Here is a 25,288-nt window from a genome sequence, read left to right on the forward strand (position 1 = left end):
AAAACTTCCCTGGGGACCCACGTTTTAGTTACAGGAGTGGAATTCAATCACTGCGTGTCCACCACACCTCAGGGAAACCCCAGGTATCACTCCACATCCCTTACTGCGCAAAACACAGCCAAGACTTGAGCAGTGGGAAAGCCAGTGCCAGGAAAGCCACCTTACCATGCCAAATCCTTCACTCCCCAGAGAAGGAAATAGGTAGAATTCCACGACCAACCAGGAAAGAACAGAGTCACGGGGAGGGTCCCACCCCGGAGAGAAATTAGCCCCCCTGGCCACCCTGGATGGGAGTAAAGGGTCCTCAGAGGCTGCTGCCCCATCCAGGGGCTCAGGTCCTGGTAGATGTACCCGGAGAAGGAAACATGGCAAAGAGCCGAGGTTTTCCTTCCCCACCTGAGAGCATCAAGTAAACATTAAAATTCAAGAGGCAGAGCAAGCTGCAGAGCTCTGGAGACCTGAGTCCTGAAATCTGCCTGTTGGTTTCTCGTGAAAGTTTTCTTCTCCAAGAAAAATAGGTCAATACTTTCACATTTACTTCTTTTTTTTGGGTAAAATTCTCACCAGCACCTTGCAAGTGTGGACCTACCTCCCAGACTTACCTGGAGCCTGGGATGAGGGCCAGAGCTCCCCAGAAAAGAAGTGACCTCCCGCCTGCTCGCTGAGAAAAGGAAGAGGCATGCAAAATGCTAGGATTTACCTCACACCTGTCAGAATGGCCATCATCAAAAAGACCACAGGTAACAAATGTTGGCGAGGCTGTAGAGAAAAGGGAACCCTCCTACACTGTTGGTGGGAATATATTGGATAAACTGGTGCAGCCACTATGGGGAACAGTAGGGAGGTTCCTTAAAGAACTAAAAATAGAACTACCATATGACCCAGCAATTCCATTCCTAGAAAAAAAGAAAAGACTAATTCAAAAAGATACATGCATCCCAATGTTCAAAGCGGTATTATTTACAATTGCCAAGATATGGAAGCAAACTAAGTGTCCATCAACAGATGAATGGATAAAGAAGATGTGGTATATATAAAATGTAACATTACTCGGCCATAAAAAAGAACACAAATGGCAAAATTTCAATGGATGGACCTGAATGGTGTTATTCTTAGTGAAATAAGTCAGACAGAGAAGGATAAATACAGTATGTTATCACTGATATGTGGAATTTAAAAATGCAACAAACTAGTGAATATAACAAAAAAGAAGCAGACTCACAGATACAGAGAACAAACTAGGGGTTAACAGTGGGGGAGAGGGAAGAGGGGACAGGGCAGGACAGAGGAAGGGAATTAAGAGATACAAACTATTACGTATAAAATAAATAAGCTACAAGCATGTATTGTACAGCACAGGGAATATAGTCAGTATTTTATAATAAATTTAAAAGGAATATAATCTATAAAAATTTTGAACTATTATGTTGTACACCTGAAACTTATATAATATTGTAAGTCAATTATCCTTCAATTTTAAAAAAGATTTTAAAAACTCTAGGGTTTACAATCCCACAGGTCTCCAATTAAAGCAGCCATCTCAGATCCTTTTGGAAGTAGACATACAAATGAATACACAAAAATGCAGATTTGTGTAGAGCATGACCAAAATTTTAGAGACCACACATAACAGTGTCTTATGCAAGACTCTGTCATTCATTTCTGTATTGAGTGCTGACACTCAAATTTTGATAAATAAATGGATCAACAAATGTACTGAAAGCAAACTTTTAGCATCTAAAGGCAGGATGAAGACCATTAGCTTCAAATGTCAGATCAAAGTAGCAATAGAAATAGCTATTCATATTTATCCAGGGTTTACTCTGTTCTGCATGTTACATTCCAGACTTTGCAGACATCATCTCATTTAATCTCCCCACAACGTGATGAGGGACAAATTCTCATTATTCCTCTTTTATAGAGGAGGGAATGAGGCTCAAACAGCTGAAGTAACTTGCCAAGAACACAACGCTCCTAAATGGGGGCGAAGTCAGGCACCCCCCCCCGTTATGGCACAGACCACGGATTTGGTTGTTGCTGGGGAACCAGGGGCCACAATGAAGGCAGAGCCAGGTAGCACCCCACTCCTCTGCGTCTGGAACATCCACTCCAGGACCCAGCCTGATGGAGAAGAGGTGCCAGGACCCTGTGCAGTGCTGCGGTGTCCCACACACACGGCCGACTTTGCTCTGGCATCTGTGCACGTTGCAGCATTTTAACACTAAACAGTCCAGAATGGGTGGGAGAGATCACCTGGGCTTCAACACACCAAGGGATGAGCTGAGATGGAGGAAATTCGTTCCATACTTTTGTATGCTCAGATTTGCTCTCATATTGTTGGCCGACTGTACAGAAATTCTGACTCTGTGTGGGTTTCTTTAACAAACCCAGGGGTAAATCCTAAACACGGGCCTCCATGGCTTCCTTTCCCATCTACTCTCCAAACAGAGCTTCTTAACTAAGCCGTGGGAGCCCGGAGGACTCAATGGAGCAGGTGGAGGGATGGTAACAAAAGCAGCCCAGGGAGGTTAGGATGCACACACGGAATAGAACACTCCATCTTTCCTAGGACACTTCTGTCTTATAGAGACTTAGCATGACAGCAGGACCTACAAACGTCCCTGGCGGAATCACTGGTCCCTGTTTACTGAGTGATCAAGCATCTCTGGAAAGCAGAACCCCAGGATCTCTGCACAGGTATCCAGTGGGTCCTGAATAAGCATATGCAAAGGGTGTCACAGGGAAGCAACCACGACCGTGATTCCATAACTTTTCCAAGAACGTAAGACAGAATCTCATGACACAGATGCTTGGGTGCCTTGAAGCTCCAAACTCAGACTCTTGACTTCTTGAGAGGCAAAGGCGCAGGCCCCAGCTCGACCACTGTGTCACCATGTGACTTGGGCAAACACCGTCTCTGTGCCTCAGTTTTCCCCTTCATGAATGGGGCTACAATGATAGCCAGCTGAAGCAATTGCAGAGAACATTAAGTGAGTTAATACGGGCTTGGCGCCCTGTAAGTGTATTCCTGCTGCAGCCGCTGCTGCTGCAAATTTAAACTCACAAGTCCTTTTTGTTCTCCCAAAAAAGCAGACACTGGGGACCAAGTGAGCCTGTGGTTTCAAAGACTGGATTTTTCCGAATCTTGGATTCACTTTCACTTCCTAAGTGATGCTCAAACACTTTGCTTTGGTTGGTCGCCAAATCCACGTGGCTTGAGGCTTTGCAGTTCACAAGGTACCAGGGTTGAGGTCTGGCAGCTCCCTCCAGCCAAGTGCTCGTCAGCAACTCAATGGCTCAGGGTAAGGTGGGAGCTCTCTTCCTCCTCCGTCCCTCACCTGAGACTTCCCAAAGGTCAGGAAGAGGCACCCTGGGAGTCTGCCTCGGAGCCAATTCTAACAGCCCAGAATCCCAGCGCCCCCAATACTGATAGAGCGGGATAAGCAGAGGCACAGATGATCCCAGCCACACCACAGGCCGAAGAACACACCTCACATCTCCGAACACAGCCTTTCACACGCGATGGACTCCGTGGCCGCCGTGGAGGTAGGTGTGCACCACCTGAAGCCTTTTGGCTGCAAGAGGACAGTCAGCTGACAGCCTCCAGCTGCAGCCCCCTCCAGGCAATCAAGCTGAGGCCATGCGTCTCCCAGGCAACCCCAGGGACTGATTATAATCTTGGGGTGGGCGTGCCCGTGTTGAGATGGCGAGACTTGAATCAGATCCCAACCACAGTCCAAGGCTCTCCCTGCCCAATCCTGTCTCCTCCCCGACCCCCAGTGCTTTCACCGGCCTTACCGCCCACCCCCATAATTCTCTTGCACAGGCCCCCAGTGTGCATGCATCACCAAGGCTGGGATGGACCTTGGACAAGGTGTGTAACTCTTGTAAGCCTTTGTTCTCTACCTGGCAAACTGAAAACCACTCACTAGGTTGTCCCAAAGATCCCACTGGGGACTATTACGCTTGTGAAAGCACTGGACCTCTTGGAGATGCCCAGCAAATCCTATCTGATGGGACTGTTCATTTTGTTTTGAACATTTATTTACTTATTGGGCTGCACCAGGTCTTGGCTGCAACGTGCAGGATCTTAGTTCCAGACTCTTTAGTTGCGGCATGCGGGATCTAGTTCCCTGACCAGGGATCGAACCCAAGTCTCCCTGCATGGGGAGCACAGAGTCTTAATTACTGGACTACCAGGGAAGTCCCCATTTTGATTTCTTAAAGTTATATGCTACTTCCTTGAAAACAAATGATTTCTGAGAACACCACGGCTGCTTTTAACAAATGTGAATATGGCATTTTCCCCAGACAAATCACAATGGGAGTTATCAGAAGGAGACTATTTCCTGACCAGCAGCAGGTCACCGGGGACTCAGAGCTGGCCAGGGCCCGGCCCTTCACACTTTCACACTATGGGCTGCTAGAAACTGGCCGAGAAGAGTCTGTCTTCTTGCCCTGGAAGGTTCTCTCCTGAGGGACACAGCTGCCTCTCCCCTGGCCAGCGTTCAGCACTAGCTCAGGAAACAGCACCCTCGCCAGCCTCCTGAGATCTTCAGGGAAACGTCCTGGAAACCCCAAGGGATGCTTTCCGGGTCCCCTTAGAACTTGGGCCTCATACATGTGTCATCCCTTCTTGAGTGCTCTGAGAAAGCAGGCTCTGCAGGGCCAGTAAGAACCAAGGACGAGGTTTGAAAAAGCTACTTCCAGAAAATTCATATGGGGAAGTGAAGCTACAGCCCCACCTGAGAGCCTGACATGGGACAGAACGCGACAGAGAGGTCACCACAGAGGTTAGGAGAAGGCCCGGCTACCACCATCATTTCTGGGTGTCTCCTCGCAAAGCCGGGTGGGGCTGGGGGTGAGGAGCGGGGCCCATGATCCCAGGGTCCCCCTTCTGAAGGTTTTACTTTCACGGGACTCTCCTCTGCCCATCACAAGTCCCTAGGGCTGCCCCAGGACCAGCCTCTCCCCTATGGGAGCCCACATCTCATCTCTGCCTGACACACAAGACGAGAAGCCCACAACCTTCTCACCCATCAGGCTATGGGTGCATTTTTCATTCTTGAATACCCAGCCCTTAGCACAGAGTAGGCACTCCAATGTCTGATGGATGAAAAGAGGCTGCCTAGTCTTAATTTTTAGTTAAGCTCCCTCATTTCAGTTTTCATACTCAAATACAAGGGTCGACTTTTCTTACACTGCCTTTTGATCTTTGTCTAGCCTTTTATGTTTTTTTGCCGTAGGGGTGGGGGGTGCCAGCACCACATGGCTTGTGGCGTCTTGGTCCCCTGACCAGGGATCGAACTCAGGCCCATGGCAGTGAAAGCGCCGAGGCCTAACCACTGGACGACCAGGGAAGTCCCTGTGTAGCTAGCCCTTTAAGACACAAGTCATTGCTCCAAACCAGTACCAGCACTTTCTGCGACGGTGAAAATGTCCTGTGTGCTATCCAGTACAGTAGCCACGAGGCACGCGTGGCCACTGAGCACTTGAAATGTGGCTAGTATGACTGTACGACTGAATTCTTCATTTTATTTGGTTGTCATTAATTTTAATTTAGACAGCAATATATCTGGCTCACGGCAACTGCACTGGCAGTGCCAGACCACCTAGCTTGTTCTTTTAATTCTCAACCATCATGCAAATTGAGGATGCTATGGTCCCCTCGGCTCTGAATCACCTCCTGTTCCTCACTGAGCGATGCTCTAACAACCTTAACAAAGCAAAACGCCGGCGCCTCTTCCATTTCCGAGCACTTGCTCTGGGCCCGAGCACAGCCGTCTTGATGCGTCCCCAGAGATGAGGCAGGAAGCACGTCTCCAGAAAGGAAGCCAATGCACCCAACCGCCTAGGACTCCGGGGCGTCTGGGGCCAAGAGGAAGGAGGGAAGGGAGGGTGTGAAAGAAACCCGCTCTGGGGCTCTACGCCAGCCAGCAGGGCTGCATTTATTTATCTCACAGGGTGTTACAGTTGTCTGCCCTGCAGCTGAGGGACCAGTCCGTGTCTAAAGGAAGGGGACAGAAATCTGCTTTGTCCGTGTTCCCTGGCACCTCCTGCTATTGTTCAAAGGGAGCAAGAAGACCCAGGTGGTGGGAAGTCTAGGGGAGGACGCTAGCTCAGGGCAGGGAGATGCCCTCGGGGTGTCACTGGGAAAAAAGAAACCGAGTCACTTGCATGTTTGCATCCAAACTGATACAAATGACATATATCACACTGCCTGCCATATTCTGGTCCACCTGGCCATGGGGACAACGCTCACTGCCCAGAGCATGACACACAGCAGAGGCCACTCAAGCCAAACCCTTGGAGAGAGGCTGGGTCCAGGACTCTGTTCCCAATGCAACATGACTGCGTATGCAGGACGCAGTCCCCAGGGCTCGGAAAGCGAGGCCACCCCATCCCTTACACAGAGAGATAGGACCTCTGATCAGTGAGAATTATTACTTAAAAGAGAACTGCTAGGAATGCTCAGTTAGGGGATTAGAGAAGAAGCACTAGTCCTACTGACGGAGCATATGCAGGAGCTTTGTGATGTGCACCTGGGGTCCCCTCAACCTGGGGACCCTTCAGTTCCGGCCCCTGCAGACTGTCGTGCCTGGGCTCTCTCCCTGCCCCTCCCCCTGCACACTCTCCTCCCTCCCTTACCCTACACACAACAAATCCTTCCACCTGTACAGAGGTGTTTAATTAGCACGAAGCAAAACTACTGAACCACGAAGACTGAATGAAGAAGCTTAAGAGTAACTTCTGCTCAGAAAGAAAGACAGCAGATACAAGGCTTAGTGAACGCTGCCTCCTTTTCCTTTCAGAGTTTTAACACATTGTCTTCTTGGTGTCTGTCACTTACCTCCCACACCCAGTTTGACTCTCTGTGATTGTTTTTTTAAGTCCCCCTCATGTAGGTGGCTATGCTCTTCCATTGGACTGGAGCAGCCCTTTGGTAAATTACTCCAAAGTTAAATACAGTTCCCTAGAGTGCACACTTCAGCTTCACTGGCACTCTGGAAACGCAGAGAAAAAGCTTTAAAACCTCCCTCCCTCTCTGACCCAGCAATTCTAAGCCCAGGAACTTATTCAAAGGAAATAATTAAGGATGTCCGCAAGGCTTTTGTTAGAAGGATGTTTACCCGGCTGATGTTTATAATTGTGAATAATTGGAAACAACCTGCATGTCCCTCAAGCAAAGCTAAAAGATCCAGGGCCCAAGGACTGCCTGGTAGGAAGAGACCAACAATCAGTCACTAAGTCAAGCAACCAACCCCAGAGTTAAGGTAGAGACCTAGGGTAGACCCAGATTCCACAGGGCCTGAATCCTACAAATATAGGGCGACTACCTTTAAGAAAATTAATACAAAATTACAAATACAGAATTAGGCACAGGGCCTTGGTAGGGAGCGGCCTGTGCAAGTGAGAGGCCTTTGGTGGAAGTTTCATTAGCCTCATAGTAAGCCTAGCCTCTAAAGATATAGAGAAAAGAAAGAAGTTGAAAATAGGAGATGCTGAAAGTCTCTTGCTTCAAAGACCACTGGCATACCAAGACTGGGCAGCATAATCAGCAGAGAATAACCGTCAAGGTCTAAGACCAAGAATACTGGGGGGAAGGGAGAGGAGAGAGAAAAGAATAGGGAGGAAGACGCTAGGAAGAAATAACAAGAGGACAGAAGACAAGGAGATAAGCAAAAACTAAGACAGAGTTAAGGCAGTGGGGGGCAGGGAATAAGAAAAGTTGCTTTAAATAGATTGCAGTAGAGATTAGTTGGTACTTGAAAAACTATAGGGACAAGCGCTCCAATAAAAAGAGCAGCCCACTCAGTATCAGAAGCAAGAGAGAGCGATTTTGAGACCGGAAGCCTGGCTGTGGATGGACCCCTGAAATACTTGAAATATTGAAATATACTTGAAATATTCATACCACACAGCCTTTCCTCATCACCTTTTTAAAACAAAGCAGGCTGGACTCTTTTTCCAAGTCAGATCTGCTCTTGACTCCCCCGACTTCCGAAATGGGGCAGCTTTTACCCGTGGCCCAAAGAGCTCAGAGACCCATGAGGCTGCGGAGCTGCAGACCCCATGTGGTGCTCCAGCTCCCCTGCCTGCCCCTCCTGAGCAGCCCCCTGCCCAGAGTAGCCCTTCTATTTTTTTTTAATTAATTTTTTTATTTTTATTTTTGGTTGCGTTGGGTCTTACTCTGGTTGGGGATACTCTTCGCCGCAGTGTGCAGGCTTCTCATTGCAGTGGCTTCTCTTGTTGTGGAGCACGGACTCTAGGCGCACGGGCTTCAGTAGTTGTGGCACGTGGGCTCAGTAGTTGTGGCACGCAAGCTCTAGAGCGCAGGTTCAGTAGTTGTGGTGCACGGGCTTAGTTGCTCCACGGCATGTGGGATCTTCCCGGGCCGGGGCTCGAACCCGTGTCCCCTGCATTGGCAGGCGGATTCTTAACCACTGCACCACCAGGGAAGCCCCAGCCCTTCTATCTTTAACAGCCCTCCCAACATGCTTTGTGCCAAGGTCACACAGTTTGGGAGCCCGGGCTAGGATCCTGGGATGTGTTCTCCAATTGCTCCTGCCCAGGCTACCTTCTCTACCAAAGTCCACAGTGGACGCTGAGGACAGAGGACACAGAAAAGGTGTCAGCCTGCTTTGCTTTAAAAGGGGGATTTGGCAAGTGCAAGAAAAGACAGCTGGTCTTAAACTCAGCAACTGGGGTAAATGGTAGGGAGAGAGATAGGGAACTGGACAGGAGCTACACAAAAACCTTAAAAACTTGTTTTCTTGGAGGCAGCTCTCCTAAACAGCATGATTGTTAAAGGGCTGGCTGGTCACGGAGTCCCCACTTTTCCAGGAACGCCAGAGGACTCGAATCTACAAACCCTCCCTTTTCTATCAGCCTCTGTCAAGTTCCGAGCAGAACTGCATGCTGAGCGCACACACAAGGCTGACCTCGCCCTCCCAGCCTGCAGCCCCCAAGGATGTCCACACTGGTGACCACACAATAAAACCAGCCCCAGACCAGCTGTCATCTGGGGCCCCACTGGGGAACTACCCACACCCTAACTCTTTGAGGAGGGGTTGACCCCTCCTGTGGCTGTTTCATTCCCTCTTGTCCATAGGAAAGGGCCAAGGGGAGACCAACCTCCCTTGGTGCTTCTCCCCTGGGGTTGAGCACTCCGTGCCCCTTCACAGGTGGTGCCTCATGGGGAGAGCTCCCACCTCTTGGGACTCTTAAGGGGACATTCAGGGGGCAACTGGACTCCTTGACCTCTACCGGTCTCCAGGGTAGCTGCCCCAGAAATCACCCACCGGTCCCACCGGACTTGTCACTGGGGTCCAGGACCATCCCCCTTCCCTGCCTCCGGACCCTCTCGGCTCGCTTCCGCAGAGGACCTGGTGAGCGAGAAGGGGGACCACACAGTCGGCATCCCCGCCCCCCGAACCCACGCACACCCAGCCCACTCCCCTCGCATCTCGGGGTTACTCTGCTTCCTGCGCAGAGCCGGCGGGAGAGGCTTAAAGCCGGGGCGAGGCGGGTGGGGTGTCACCAAGAGTTCCCCGAACTGAGGAGTCTGTCTCCGCAGCCCGGGGCCTTCGGGATTCTGGCCGGGCTGCCTGGGGCCCACGGGGGCAGAAGAACCAAGTTACTTTGCGACCTAGAGAGTTAAGCCGAGTCTGGCTGGGAGGCCGAGCGACGGGCAACCCCTGCGGGGAGGCGCCCGGCCCCCTCCGACTCGGGCGCCCACCGGGCAGTACGCTGGACCGGGAACCGGCGTCCTTCCTCCTCCCCGCCTTTCCTCGGCGGCCGAGCTACGCACAACGGAGACATTTAAATCGCCCCCTCGGGACGGCGGCGTGGAGAGGCCGGAAAGGCGGCGGCAGCGACGGCCTGGCGGCTACAGCGGGACGAGCCGGGCCGGGGTCAGGGTCCGGGCCGGGAGGGCACTCACCAGCGCGTGTTGTCGTGGAAGTGCTCCAGCACCGCGTAGCCGAAAAAGGACCCGGCGGGACCCTGGAAGCGCACGGGGCGCTGCGGGTCCAGATTGTAGGCGCCCGCGGGGCTCCCCGCGGCCACCAGCGCCAGGAGCAGCGCGCGGAGCCCCCCGGCGCCCCTCCGCGCCGCCGGGCCGCCCATCACCAGCCGGCCGCCGCCCTCCCCTGTGCCCCGAGAGCAGGGCGCCGAACGTGCCGGCGGCGGGGCTGCTGGGTCCGCCAACGGCCGGGAGGTTCCTGGGGCCGGAGTTCTGCGCTCGGACGCGGCCGCGACGCGGTGCCGGGCCGGGGGCGGTGCGCCGAGCTGCCGCCGCAGGCGAGTACAGGGGCGGCCAGGAGCTGGCGGCGTCCTCCGTCCGGCCGAGAAGTGTGCGCGCTCGGAACAAGCGGGTCCCCGGCCGGTCGGCACTGGACTGCAGAGAGGCGCGCCCGCGGGGTGGGCGGCCTGGGCGGCAGGCGGCGGGACGGCGCAGCAGCGCCCTCTGCGGGCCACGAGTCCCCCTCCGCCTCCCGCGGCCGCGGAGGAGTCTGGAGACCTGCCCAGGCGCCCCACGTCCCCTTCCAGATAGCGCCCTGGGCGCTCGGTCCCTAGGCGACCCTAATTCTCCCCGCGGCTGTGCGCTCTATTGTACTCGGTCTTTATTTGCGTCTCTGGTTCCCTCTCAGCCTTACACTCACACCAAGAACCAAAGAAAGCCGGGTGAAGTTTATCTACTCTAGCCCTGCCCATCTGCTGCCCCTTCACCCAACTGTGAGATAACCTGTAGCAGGCAAGCCCTCCATAAACGCCGGCCGTTGTAAATAACAACGATAGCCACGAGGGAGCAAGCAGAGGACCCCTCCACATGATACTCACCAGGCCTCCTAACCACTTATCCCTAAGTGTGGTCTCCGCACCGGCAGCATCAGCATCACCTGAGAACTTATTGACTACAATAGAATGCCAATAGAAAGGCCAATCAGCAGATCCCACTCCAGACCTGCTGATTCAGAACCTTGGGTTGGGGTCCAGCCTTGTGTGCATGTGTGTGTGTTTAACTGGATAAAATACACATAACATACAATTCACCATCTTAACCATCTTAAAGTGTACAGTTTGGTGGCATTAAGTACATTCACATTATTGTGCAGCCACCACCAGCCACCTCTAGAACTTTAATCTTGCAGAACTGTAACTCTATATCCATTAAACAGTAACTCCTCTTTTCTCCCCTCCCTCTAGCCCTTGGCAACCATTCTGTCTGTGAATTTCGCTACTCTAAGTACCCCACATGAGTGGAATCATACAGTATTTGTCTTTTCATGTTTGACAATCCACTTAGCATAATGTCCTCAAAGTCCATTCATGTTGTACCACGCATCAGAATTTCTTTCCTTTTTAAAGACTGTACTTACACACCACATTTTCTTTATCTGTCGATCCTTTGAAAGACACTTGGTTTGTTTCCACTTTTTGGCTATTGTGAATAATACTGCTATTAACATAGGTATACAGTTATCTGTTCGAGACAAGTGCCTTCCATTCTTTAGGGTATATGCCGAGAAGTGGAATTGCTGGATCACATAGTAATTCTATGTTTAATATTTTGAGGAACTGCCACACTTTTCCAGAGTGACTGCGCTGCATTTTACCTCCCCACAAACAGTGCACAGAGTTTCAATTTCTCTACATTCTCACAACACTTGTTATTTTCTGGGGTTTTTTTTTTGGGGGGGGGCGGGAATTGGTTTTTAGGTAGCAAGTAAAAAAAGCAATAAAATTAAATTGGGAAAAGTTGGTTTTAGCCGAATTTCACCAAGCTTGGTTCTCCATCTGAGCTACCAGCCTCACTAGTGGCGCCCCTTGGCCACCCAGTCACCTAAGAGAGAGCTCAGCACAAACTGTTACACCTATTTCTCTCCCACACCCAATCCAACCAGTCTGTTTATTCCACCTCCTCAAGCTTTCAAATCCACCAACTCATTCTCATCTACTGGGTTCAGTTCAAGCCCTTGTCTTTCCTTGACCACACTATCAGAATCATTACCTTTTTAATGTCTGCAGAATCTGTAGTGATGTCAGGTTTTTCATGCCTGTTATTTGTAATTTGTATTTTTGGTCTTTATTTCTTGATCTGTCTTTGTAGGAGCTATTAATTTTCTTAATTATTTCAAAGAACCCACTTTTAACTTTGGTGGTTTTCTTTCTATAATGCATTTACTTTTTAATTTTAAATTTTTATTTGATTTCTGTTTTTAATTATCTTTCCTTCTACTTTCTCTGGATTTAATTTGCAATACTCTTCTCTAGCTCCTTGAGATAGTTGCTTAGATTTTTAGCCTTACTATTTTTCTAATTCTTTTCTATTATATACATTTTATATAGTATATAATATATATTATATAAAATATATACTATATATAATACATGTGTATACACATACACTAAATTTCCCTGTAAGCACTGTTTGAGCTGCATCCTACAAGGTCTAATATGCTCAAAATATGATGATCTGTTACATCTATATGTATACATGCTCATAAAAAGAGGTCTGAGTGGGGAGGGGGGAGAGATAATAGAGGGGTGGAAGAATGGGAGATACAAACTATTAGGTGTAAGATATGCTCAAGGATGTATTGTACAATACGGGGAATGTAGCCAATATTTTGTAATAACTAAATGAAGTATAACCTTTAAAATTATATTAATTTTTAAAATTTTTTAAAAATAAAAAAGAATGGAAATAATAGAGGAAATTGGTGAAATAGGAAATGAATAAGCAGTAAATAAAATTAATAACCCCCCCAAAAAAAGAGGTCTGGATGTTTACCTGATATGTTATATGTTCATATATATATATATATATAAAACTGGTTATATATATGTTATGTCATTTATATATATTATATATATGTTATATATATATATAATATATATTTATATATAACCTGTAATGGTTATAGCTCAGATTGTGGGCTGTTCTTGCTGATTTATGTATCATCTATCCATCTACCTACTTCCTTATCATCTATCTTTCCTTTTGTACTGCTTAAATGGTCTACAGAGAGCCAGCAGTGGATGTAAAAGATGCTCCACCCATAAAGCCAAAGCATTCATCAAAGTGAAAGCCTGTCAGAACAGCCTGGCCTCTGTCGAGGGGCTGACACCTGCTTGCACTCCCAGTAGAGGTTAAGAAGGACAGCAGCCAACCTGTGGAAGAAAAGTATCCTCATGGTATTGTCAAAGGAGGGGTAGAAATAAAAGGACCAGGATCATTCACACACCAGATAATCATTCTCTAAATAACTGATACTTAGCTTAATGCATTTCTTGATGTTAATTCTTTAAAAGTTCTCCGACTTTATTTTTCGTATAAGACAAGCTACACTTCCACATGGTTTTGAAATCCAGGAAGTTCATGGGAAGGGCAAATACTATCACCAAACCTTCAACTATAATAGCAGGCAAAGATTTAAGCAAATACTTTCCCACTGAAGTATTTCATATGCCAAAAGTCTCACAGTTATTACTGGGTGCAATATTTCCAACCTGCTTCCATGCTCAAAAAAAATGTTTTTTCCAGAGATCCAAATTTAGTGAAACTGCTTTAAGTAACAACCAACAATGTTAGCATAGACAATGCCAAGGTTTTATTTTTTTATTTATTTTATTTATTTTTGGCTGCTTTGGGTCTTCGTTGCTGCGCGCAGGCTTTCTCTAGTTGCCGCGAGCAGGGGCTACTCTTCGTTGCGGTGCACGGGCTTCTCACTGTGGTGGCTTCTCTTGTTGCAGAGCATAGGCTCTAGGCGTGTGGGCTTCAGTAGTTGTAGCACGCAGGCTCAGTAGGTGTGGCTCGCAGGCTCTACAGCGCAGGCTCAGTAGGTGTGGCGCACAGACTTAGTTGCTCCACGGCATGTGGGATCTTCCCGGACCAGGGATCGAACCCATGTCCCCTGCATTGGCAGGTGGATTCTTAACTACTGCGCCACCAGGGATGTCCCGATAATGTCAAGTTTTGAAAACATGTCTCACGTCAATTTAAACTAGCATATGCCACTTTACAAAATGTAAAACTTTTCAAATGATGATATTTCTAGGAGGCAGTTCAGGGTTATAAGTCAGGGGCTCTGGCGCTCATAATCCCAGTGTGGTGGGTTGTCAGGTATATAACCTGCTGGGGCCACCATAACAAAATCCCACAGACTGGGTGGCTTAAACAACAGAAATTTACTTCCTCACAGTTGTGAAAGCTGAAAGTCCAAGATCAAGGTGCCACCAGGGTCAGTGACTGGTGAGAACTCTTCCCTTGGGTTGCAGACGGCCACCCTCTTGCTATGTGTCACACGACCTCTTCTTTGGGCAAACACATGGAGAGAGAGGCAGCTCTCTGGCGTCTCTTCTCATAAAGGCACTAATCCTGTTGGGATGGGGCTTCACTCTTATGACCTAATTTAACTTCAATTACTTCCTTACTCCATACACAGCCACGCTGGGGGTTAGGACTTCAACGCATGAATTCTGGGAGGACACACACGTTCAGCCATAACATCACGTATGTCACCTTGAGAAGTTCCTTAACCTCTCCAAGCCTCAGTTTCCCTATTTGTAAAGAGAGGATCACAGAGGGTTGCTGTGGGGGATTCAGCGAAATATGCCTCCTAAAGCACACAGTACAGTATTTGGCACATGGGAAGCCAGTGACAAGCGTTAGCGATTTAATCATTATTATTATGCAATTTCTTTTACTCTTAGAAGTAGCTATTTGCATTTGGATTAAAAGAGAAAAAATTCAAAGCACTGTCCTTAAAGTAGCTTCCTTGTTAAGTGAGCCATTTTAGAGCCTTTTTTGGCTTAAAAGTTCAAGACCTCACATCCCCACGTGCTTCAGGTACAGCTTGTGGAAGGCTAAGACGTAACTCACAGTGGTGCAGCCACGACCTCATCCTCACGCAAGCGGCCCACACCAGCTGGGCTTCCTTCTCTACAATGACTGTAGCAAATTGTCAAATCTGCCTCTCACCAGTTTCCCAGATGTGGGCCATTGGTGAAGACTCCAGAAATGTCCTCCTTGGAGATTTCCCGCAGCTGCTACCCACTGTTCACAGGGTTTAAGTGCACTGTGTACAGTGCCTGTATACGTGCAGCTAAAAGATACCCTTCCTCGGTGCTCCTAAAGCACTCTTTGCCAGCCATCTCCCCCCATTTCAACCCCTTTCATAATGTTATTAACTGGTCTGTCATCTGCTTCCCTCACTAGACTGCTCTCCAGAAGGGCTTCACTGTTACAGCTCAAGCACTGAGCAGCCTGCTAAGGAACTGGGGCTTGGCGGGGCAATTCTTCAGTTCTGTTTCATGTGGCATCACCTGAGGGTCTCAGTGGTACTTAACCTGGCGGCTGGGCTTGTCTACAGGATCCAAGATGGCTTGATTCACACGTCTGGTGCTTTGGTGGGAATGACTGAAAGTCTGGGCTCAGCTGGGACTGTCAACAGTAGCACAGACACGTGGCCCTTCCAGCATGGAGAGAAATGGGCAGGTTTTCATTTCTAACAATGGTCATGCGTTCCCCTCAGATGGTGGGCCCTGGTAAACTTTCCCCAATGTACAAACATCAAAGTTGCAAATGAAGGGACTTCCCTGGTGGTCCAGTGGTTAAGACTCCCCTATTCCACTGCACGGGGCGGGGGTTCAATCCCTGGTCAGGGAACTAAGATCTCGCGTGCCACGTGGGGAGGCCAAAAGAAAAAAGTTGCAAACCAAGTTGTCATGGCAACATTTAGCATATGTGGTCTGCACTGGTGGCCTTTCAAATACTGAGATTCTTCTACAGATGCAAATACTGCCCACAGGTTCCATTCAGGTTGGACAACAAAGCATCAGTTACAGCCTCTCCTCCCATCACAAGTCTCTAGAAATGAGACAAATGTGGTTTTTTTGTTTTTTTTTTTTCGGTACGCGGGCCTCTCGCTGTTGTGGCCTCTCCCGTTGTGGAGCACAGGCTCCGGACGCGCAGGCTCAGCAGCCATGGCTCATGGGCCCAGCTGCTTCACGGCATGTAGGATCTTCCCGGACCGGGGCATGAACCCGCATCCCCTGCATCAGCAGGCGGACTCTCAACCACTGCGCCACCAGGGAAGCCCTAGAAATGAGACAAATGTGTTTTTGATCCATAATAATGTTGGAAAATTGGAAGGGGTTTCCTTTTAGGTAAGAAATGTTTAAAATCCCTGAAATACGGAAGGCAGTCTAATCAGATTTTGAGAGGAATTCTATACTTAGGGACACATGGGAGAGGACTCTTGCATAGAAGTAGATAGAAGTTGGGCGGTGATTCCAACGATGCTCAAAGCCTGAAGGTACGTATGGGAGAGAAGGAAAAGAGCAGCTTGGAGCCCCTGACGGGGCACGAGCTGGGGCACCTGAGTAGGAGCTGTCAGGTCCATGCCTTGTCCTCATTGCCCCTGGGACTAGGCAGCAGCAGTAGAGATGCCCGCTTCCATGCAGGACCATGGAGTATATGAGTCTTTAGACAGTGTCCCAGGGGGCTGACTGCACCAGGGAGGAGTGAGGAGTTCCTGCCCCCAAGAAAGCGCCCTCCGGTGGTGCTGTGTTGCCTCTCATTCCTCATCCTCAAAGTGGGCACAACAGGCAAAGACCAGCCAACAGGGGTCCTCAAATACATGACTCCTCAGCTAAGCATCACCAAGCAGCTGTGCAAGAAAGATGTCACCCTCTTACCAAGTGTTACAATTACACCGAGAAAACAAAGCTCATAGACTGAACTGAACTGAATAACTGCTATTCTCAGGGAGATGTAAGATTACCATGTTGCAACCATGATGAGTGATTTTAAGTATCTGATCATTGAAAAAAATTCAACATATAGGCTGAATAGGTTGCCAAAGAGCAAATTTGTGAGTTGTAATATCAAGCCAAGAATTCTTCCAGAAGGTACCTAAGGTTTTAAAAATACGAAGTAGAAGAAATGTGGACTATAAAGTGGACTTCAACAGATATAAACAATAAGGTCCTACTGTATAGCACAGGGCACTATATTCAATATCCTGTGATAATCCATAAAGGAAAAGAATATGAAAAAGGATGTATATACATATGTATAACTGAATCACCTTGCTGTACAGCAGAAATTAACACATTGTAAATCAACTATACTTCAATAAATTTTAAAATAAATTGGACTTCACCAGAGTTTTAAAAAAAACAAAACAAAACACTTCTGTTCTTCAAAAGACATTGGCAAGAGAATGAAAATACAACCCCAGACCTGAAGAAAAATCTTTGTAAAACATATATCTATTAAGAGACTTGCATCCAGTAAGTATAAAGAACTCTCAAATCTCAGTAAGAAACAACTCTATTAAAATATGCAAATCATTTGAACAAACACTTAACTAAAGAAGATATATAGATGTAAACAAGCACAGAAAAACATACTCGATATTATTAGTCATTAGGGAAATGCAAATTAAAACCATAAGAAAATCTGATATCACTACGTACCTATTAGGATGGTAAACATTTAAAAGACTGACCACACCAAGTGCTGATGAGGAGGAACGAGAACTACCATACACTGCTGGTAAAATGGTGCAACCACTTTGAAACACAGTTTAACAGTTTCTTTAAAAGTTAAACATATACCTACCATATGATCTAGCCCTTCCACTCTTAGGTATTTATCCAAGAAAGCTTATGTCATATAAAGATTTGAACACGAATGTTCACAGCAACTTTATTTGTAATAGCTCAAAACTGGAAACAACCTCCATGTCCATCTATAGATGAGTAGATAAATTGTGGCAGATTCATAAATGGAACACCACTTAGTCCTATAAAGGAACAAACATGTAATAACATGAGTGAATCTCAAAAAATTATGCCAAGTGACAGAAGACAGGCAAAGACTACATCTGGTATGATTCAATTTATATAAAACTCTAGAAAGTACAACTAATCCACAGTGACAGAAAGGAGATCAGCGATTGTCTGGGATCAACAGTGGGAGGGAGAAGAGGGAGGAATTACAAAGGGGCACGAGGAAACTACTGGAAGTAATGGAGATGTTCACTATCTTGATTGTGGTGAGGGTTTCATGCAGATAGACATGGGTCAAAACTTATTGAGTTGTATGGTTTAAACACGTATAGCTTATTGCAGATCAATTATACCTTAATAAGGCTTTTACCTTGTAGATATACACCCACACACATACACACACAGAGTTTCTCAAATTTGTGTGACCATGACCCCTTTTCCCTGCTCTCTTATTACCCAGTTTGCAGAACCACAGCGTATGCAATGAGACAGACCTAGGACTGATCCTGGCTCTCATACTGGCTATGGGCCCTTCAGCAAGTGATTTGTGCTTTTAAAACCTCAGTTTTCTCATCAGTAAAATGGAGCTGTGGTCAGGATTCAAGTAGTGAATGTCAAATGCCCACCACATGGTACAGTCTTGAAAAACTTTAATCCACTAATCACTCCAGAAATCAAACCAGCCATACTGATGGTTTCCCCAATTGCATTAACTTTACTTGGAGCTAGAGAAACCAGCACTCAGTCATCTGGAGTCCAAAGGTCCAAGAGGAAAGACATTGAAATGCTTAGCACTGCCCTGCAGGCCCATCTGCTCTGCATTAGCTGGTTTTCCTCGGTTTATTATTCCTGGTGTTAAATCTCCTCCAATTCTTGTGTGAAAAGTTCGGACGCACAATAACCTCTTTATCACATTTTCAAAATCTGGGCCTGTTCTGGAAAGTTTACACCTTTTTCTTGTTGCCATTGTTTTCATGTGGATTCAGATTTCTGAAAAAAGGCACTTGGAACATTTTACTGGAAACATTTATGTGTAAGCTGGATGCAGATAAATATCATTGAAGAATGAAAATGAGATGTCAGAGGAATTAGAACCACACCACGTGGTCTCTGTGTTGTTCCCCAGCTGTGGTTTTGCAAGGAAGACCCGAGGCTGAAGCTGGTGGTCAGAAGCCCAGGGCTGATCAGTCCCCTCCCTCAGCCTCTCTCCTTTGGGGGTAGAAACTGAATAATACCAAAAAGAGAAACAGAAACATGCCAATGTTAGGATATGGAATAAAAAGCACACATAACTGTAAAAATAAATATATCATAATAACAATATTGGTAACCATTCACTGAGTATTACTTGTGTGCCATGCTTCGTTTGCTAAGTGCAATTTTATTTAAACCTCACAATAAGCCTATGAGGTATAGAGTCAGTGAGGACTCTCTGAGGCACCAAGTGACAGAAAATTCACTTCAAGCTGACTCATAATATAAAAGAATTTTTTACTGGGTATGTCCATTAAAAATCCAGATTTAGTTCTGGCTTCATGTGAGACTTGATCCAGCAACTGTAAAAGATATCCCCAATGACTCAGATTTTCTCCTTCTCCTCCCTGCTTTTTTATTGGCTTTCTCTTTGGGATTCATGCAGTCAGCCTAGAAGTTCCAGGATTTCCCATGATGGCAAAATGAGAGATCAAAAATACAGTAACAGAAATGAAGAATCCCTCTGATGGGATCATTTAGTAGACTGGACATGACTGAGGAAAGACTCTTTGAGCTGGAGGATATGTCAACAGAAACTTCTAAAACTGAAAATTAGAGAGAAAAAAGACCAGGGAAAAAAAAGGAACAGAATAACCAGAACTGTGGGACAACTACAAAATGTGTAGTATACATATAATGGAAGCACCAAAAGAAGGAAAGACGGAGAGAAAGGAACAGAAGAAAAATTTAAAGTAATAATGACTGAGAAATTGCCCCAAGTTAATGTCAGACACTCAACCACAGATCCAGGAAGCTCAGAGAACACCAAGAAGGAAAAATGCCAAAAGAAAGAAAGAGAGGAAGGAAGCGAGGGAGGGAGGGAGGGAGGGAGGCAGGGAGGGAGGGAGGGAGGGAGGGAGGCAGGGAGGGAGGGAGGGAGGGAGGAAGGGAGGAAGGGAGGAAGGAAGGAAGGAAGGAAGGAAGGAAGGAAGGAAGGAAGGAAGGAAGGAAGTGAAAGAGAGAATGAGTCCCCCCGGAGCAGGCTAAGGTGTGGAGACATCCAGGGCTTACCTGTACACTGACTTGATCAGTTCAATAAAGTGTACACCTTCAGGAAAAGAAAAAAAGATAAAAGAAACCATACATCTAGGCATATTGTATTCAAACTGCAGAAAATCAAAGATAAAGAAGTAGATGAATCCACTATCAGAGTTGGAGACTTCAACACTCCTACATTAGAAATGGACGGGTCCAGCAGGCTACATCCAGCAGGATGTAGTTGAACTCCACAGCACCAAGAAGCCATTTCCAAAAGCTAACAATAGGAGACACAGACAATAGCAGGCAGAATGTTCCATGAGTGGGCCCCAGGTCTGCCCCCTGAAAGGGGCTCCCCAAACATTGTTTTTTGGGATCTTGGCCCCATGCTCTGGGGGATGCTTCCTTCCCCGTTGTCCTCCTTGGCCATATCTAGGTTGGCCATTGCTGGCTCTGCCTTCCCTGGGGCTGCACTAGGACACAAACCCTGTGCCACCTCCCAGATTCTCTTGATGGTGTCCTTCCCCCATGGTTCCAGGAATCCACCCTGAAAACATCCTTCCAAAGCACAAAACAACATATACACAAGGCCATTCATTGCAGCCCTATTTGTAATAGCAACTCAACTGGAAACAACTCAAATGTTTGTCAGTAGGGGTCTGGTTGAATAAATTACATCCATGCAATGAAATTCTGATGCAGCTGTAAAAAGAATGAGGAAGTTCTCTGTGCAATGGAGTGATCTCCACAATATATTGTTAAGTGAAAAAAGCAAGAGGTGGAACAATGCATATAGTATGCCAATTTTGGTGTAAGAAAAAGGGGAAAATAAATACATGTGCTTATTTTTGCCAGAAGGAACACTGAAAAACGGGTAAAGACTGTCGGGAGGGAAATGAGATTTCTCTAAGGATACCTTTTAATACTGTTTTGACTTGGAACTGCACAAATGTTTAACATATTCAAAAATAGTTACATCAGAAAGGAAAAAATGCAAACCCCCAAACTGAAGGCAGAGCTCTGAGGATTCAGTGATCATTAGGAGTTGGTGAGCAAGGGAAAAAGGAAAGCCTTCAACTGATAGGGGGTGACGTGGCAGGAGCAGATCTAGGGGGATCAAGATTCAGTCTGGGACACGCTAAAGTCGAGGTGCAATTAGACATCTAAATGGAAATGTTGAACTGGCAGTTCGGTGAGTCTGGGGACCAGAAAGGAGATATAAAATGAGCATCGTTGGCACGTAGTGGGTGTTTAAAGCCATGAGACAGGATGAGATCGCCGAGGGGATGCAGATAAGAGAGAGAAAAGGCCTGGAGCCTGAATCCCAGGGCCCTAGGTTGTCAGCAGTCAGGGAAGCGAGGGTGCCCCAGCCAGCGAGGCAGAAGTGGATTCCAAGTGAGGGGAGGGGGTTCCTGAAAGACAAAGGGGCCACATGTGCGAATCAGGTGAGACCCAGCGAGACCACCTGCCTTAGCAATGGACCTGGCCAAGAGCAGTTTCCAAGGAGGGGTTTAAAGGGAATGGAAGCAAACATGTCAGGGACAGTGAGTATAGTTATCTTTTTTTTTTTTTTTTTTGGCTGCATTGGGTCTTCGTTGCTGCCCAAGGACTTTCTCTAGTTGTGGCAAGCGGGGGCTACTCTTCATTGCAGTGTGCGTGCTTCTTCTCATTGCGGTGGCTTCTCTTGTTGCAGAGCACGGGCTCTAGGCGTGTGGGCTTCAGTAGTTGTGGCACACGGGCTTAGCTGCTCTGCGGCATGTGGGATCTTCCCGGACCAGGGATCAAACCCGTGTCCCCTGCATTGGCAGGCGGATTCTTAACCACTGTGCCACCAGGGAAGTCCCAGTTATCTCTTTTTTAAAGTGTTCTCTAAAGAGGAATAGAGAAACGGGGCGATAGGTGGGGGAAGATGCGGAATCCGAGAGCTTTATGTTTTGACGCAGGAGCAGTATCAGCACCCAGATGGTGCTGGTCCAGCAGTGAGGGGAAAACAAGATTGCCAGAGAGAAGGTGTAATTATATAACCTCTACAAGGAGGGAAATGACGCTTCGGGAGGCAGTCAGCAAGGGCTGGGATGGTGACTTGCCAAGGTCGCTGGGCAGAACATGACCCCCACCACGAACTCCGTCGTGTTACACAGTGAGGACCAGCCTCTGCTCTGCCCATAAATGGCCACAGACCTGGAGCAGCTCTTGCCTCCCAGGGACAATCAAAGCAAAACCACCTCCAACAATCAGCACCCAGATTAGATATGAACGGCTGAGGCCTTGCCAACCAGCTCCAGGTCTGACAGCTGCCTGGGAAGATCGGGAGGCTCTTACGCCCCAGCACGCCTCTGAGAGCTTCCACCAAGCCTCTGTGAGAGCAGCCACGTTGCTCACACACAGCCGTCCAAGGTCAGAGGACAGGGGACCCCACGGAACCCACCACAACTGGCAGGCAGAGCATCACAGCCAGGACCTATACAAAACTCAGAGATGGGATGGCCCAGGGATAAAAGTTCTCCCTCTCTCCTTACAGCTGCAGGATCTGCATGCTGGCCTATGGTGATACTGCACTTGAAAAAAAAAAGCGGGAGGGGGGGCACAGTTACCCATACCCCCTTGCAATATGACTTTGCAACACTTCTCATTAAAGTGGAGCCTGTGTCCCCAGCCCTTCAATCAGGCTGGCCCGGTGACTTGCTTTGACCAATAGAATGTAGTGGAAGCGATGGCGTGCAGGGTGGGAGCCTGGGCCTCAAGGTCTGCGGGCTCTTACCTGCTCCCAGCCCCCTGCTATGCTGCCCGTGAACAAGCACACGCTCCCTGCTAGACTCGGGCTGACCACGCAGCAGAGACCAGGCACCCTGGCCCCTGGACCAGCCAGTCTCAGCGGACACAGAGTTGACTCTGGGTGCATGAGTGAGCCCAGCTGAGATGGGAAGAATGCCCAGCGGATCCAGCCCAAAGGGCCACCCTGCAGAGTTATGAACTTGATAAGTGGGGCTGCTTTAAGCAGCAAACATGAACTGATACATCCAACCGATGTCCACAGGTGACCAGGAAGAATTCAGTCACCACTGGTTGACAACACATCTTTGGTGAAGGATTATTCAATAAGACTTTAAACCTCAATTCTTGGCACAAGAGAGTGTGGGCTGAGGCCAAGCGTGGGAATGGAAGGCAAAGCCCCAAGGAAAGGACCAGCAAGGGTGGGGTGGGCCCAGAGGTGCACATGCAGGACCGCACGCCTGGGCAGCCCTCCGAACCACACCCCGTATCAGGCCTGCGACCCCACGCCTCTGCCCACCAGCCCGACACACACAGACAGTTGCTCCCTGGAGCTCACATCACCAGTGCAACCCCAGATGACCCCTTCTCAAGAGGTCACAGGCCCCCTGTTCACCAGAGTCTGGACACCATGGTCCTGCAGTCTGGAAGCTACGATGAGGAACAAGGTGGACCTTCAGGCCAGTCATCCAAGAGGCGTGGGGAAAAACACCCCCCCCCCACCTCCCACTGCCGACACAAGCTGGAGAAAGCTGCAGGGGAATCAGAGTCACAAGACAAGAGTAAGGGTTTCACTTAAATCAAGAAAGCAAAAGAAGACTTCAGAGCAGAGATGGAGGATATCGGTGACTTTGCTAACGATTTAGCGTGAATTTGAGAGGGCCCAGTGGAAGGTCTGGAATCATTAAGTTCAGGGTTCAAATCCTGCCTCCTGGATTACTGGCCTACAGCTTCTTGACGTCCATGGTGACCCAGTTTCCTCACCTCTGCCTGTTCACGAAAGTTGAAGAAAATAAGGCATGCACAGTGCAGAGTGTAAACTGAGTCAGCCAGGGCCAATTTGTTTCCATCCTACTGTTCTGACACCTGAAGTTTCAACCACCGCTTCTGATGATCAAAAATGTTTCAGGGCTTCCCTGGTAGCGCAGTGGTTGAGAGTCCGCCTGATGATGCAGAGGACACGGGTTTGTGCCCCGGTCCGGGAAGATCCCACGTGCCGCATAGCGGCTGGGCCCGTGAGCCATGGCCGCTGAGCCTGTGCGTCCGGAGCCTGTGCTCCGCAACGGGAGAGGCCACAACACTGAGAGGCCCGTGTACCGCAAAGAAAAGAAAAAAAAAAAATGTTTCAATGACCATCTTATCTGCTCTTTCTGTCTCCTGAGTGCACTCTCTCTCCTCTCCCTCCCCACCCCTTCTCTGGTTATGCAGTGCTAGCAGATTCCATTACTCCCAAGGAAAGAACCCAGTTGTATATCATCCACCACAAGACCATGAGGCTCCTGACATTTTCTGATCCTTGCACATTTTCTTGCTCAAGCTTCTATCCTTGTCACGGCTCCATAAAGCCCAGTTTCACCTTTTAAAACAACTAAAGGTAAAACCCTAATGAGTCAAATGGGACAGCAACACCTACACCCCTGGGAGGGCTTGAACGAGTCAGTGGGTCCTGAGTCCCTCATGCTGTGAGAAGAAGATGTTCCATAAGTGCTCACTTCCTCTTTCTCTGTCCTCCCTCTTAAAGGGGAGTAGTGAGCTCTGTGGGTGCCCTGAAGTGAATCTAACATTAGCTATTAGCGTGTGTAAAAGAGGAGAAGGCAAATAGTCTTGTAAGAGCAGAAGGAGGGAGAGAAGGAGGGAGAACGAAACAGAGAGGCAATCGAAGGGAAAGACATCAGCCCTGCCCACTTCCACAAGATGCAGAGGTGGCCCTTTCATTCAGGGACACACCTGTCAGGCAAACAGATCTAGACAAATGCAAAGGGAAACTCATTCCAGCCACGAGGGCAACCTACCTTGTCCTTTGATGGTCAACCAAGGACTGCCAGCCACCAGGAACCCCACCAACAGAAAGAAAAACATTCACAAACAGGACAACTAGACCCAAAGAAAATAGAGCTGTAGGATAAAGAAGGAAAAAAAATTTTTTTTTAATTCTAATTAGTATTTTCAGAGAGATTTAAGAGTAAGTTTCATTAGAAGACTACTTCAGTTAAAAAAATTAATACTGAATTTATTAACATCACAAATGTAGAACCTTATTTAAGTTCAGCTTATTAATCTCATTATTGTAATTATAAATCTACCAAATTTCAAGCAATTATTTTCAGAACGTTTTTATAACTTCGTTAAATTCTCTTTATATTTGAAATTGCTACTTTAATAAATTTATCACACTTTATCTTATTTATAAGCATTTCATGTATTCACCTGACTCCAAAAACCTTCCAAGTACTTAAGTATTTCCTTATTTAACCAAGGTTGA

General features: G+C 47.7%; 1 protein-coding gene and 1 long non-coding RNA gene across 2 annotated transcripts in view; both read right to left on the reverse strand.

The window, feature by feature from the left end:
- The window catches only part of ITGA9 (integrin subunit alpha 9), a 350,494-nt gene extending 340,090 nt beyond the window's left edge, over positions 1-10,404 (reverse strand). The window contains exon 1 of the mRNA XM_060163908.1: positions 9,944-10,404. Within this exon, the coding sequence (XP_060019891.1) occupies positions 9,944-10,128 (185 nt within the window). The 5' untranslated portion in view covers positions 10,129-10,404. The remainder of the gene's footprint in view (positions 1-9,943) is intronic.
- Positions 10,405-18,820: 8,416 nt separating this feature from the next.
- LOC132527162 (uncharacterized) lies at positions 18,821-24,921 on the reverse strand. Its single transcript, XR_009542891.1, has 3 exons — positions 24,819-24,921; positions 20,068-20,104; positions 18,821-19,026 (listed from the first exon to the last, which is right to left on the reverse strand). It is a non-coding gene; the product is annotated as an uncharacterized LOC132527162 (long non-coding RNA).
- Between the last annotated feature and the right edge of the window lie 367 nt (positions 24,922-25,288).

This window comes from Lagenorhynchus albirostris, chromosome 10, assembly GCF_949774975.1.
Source record: "Lagenorhynchus albirostris chromosome 10, mLagAlb1.1, whole genome shotgun sequence".
In the NCBI taxonomy this organism is placed as follows: Eukaryota; Metazoa; Chordata; class Mammalia; order Artiodactyla; family Delphinidae; genus Lagenorhynchus; species Lagenorhynchus albirostris.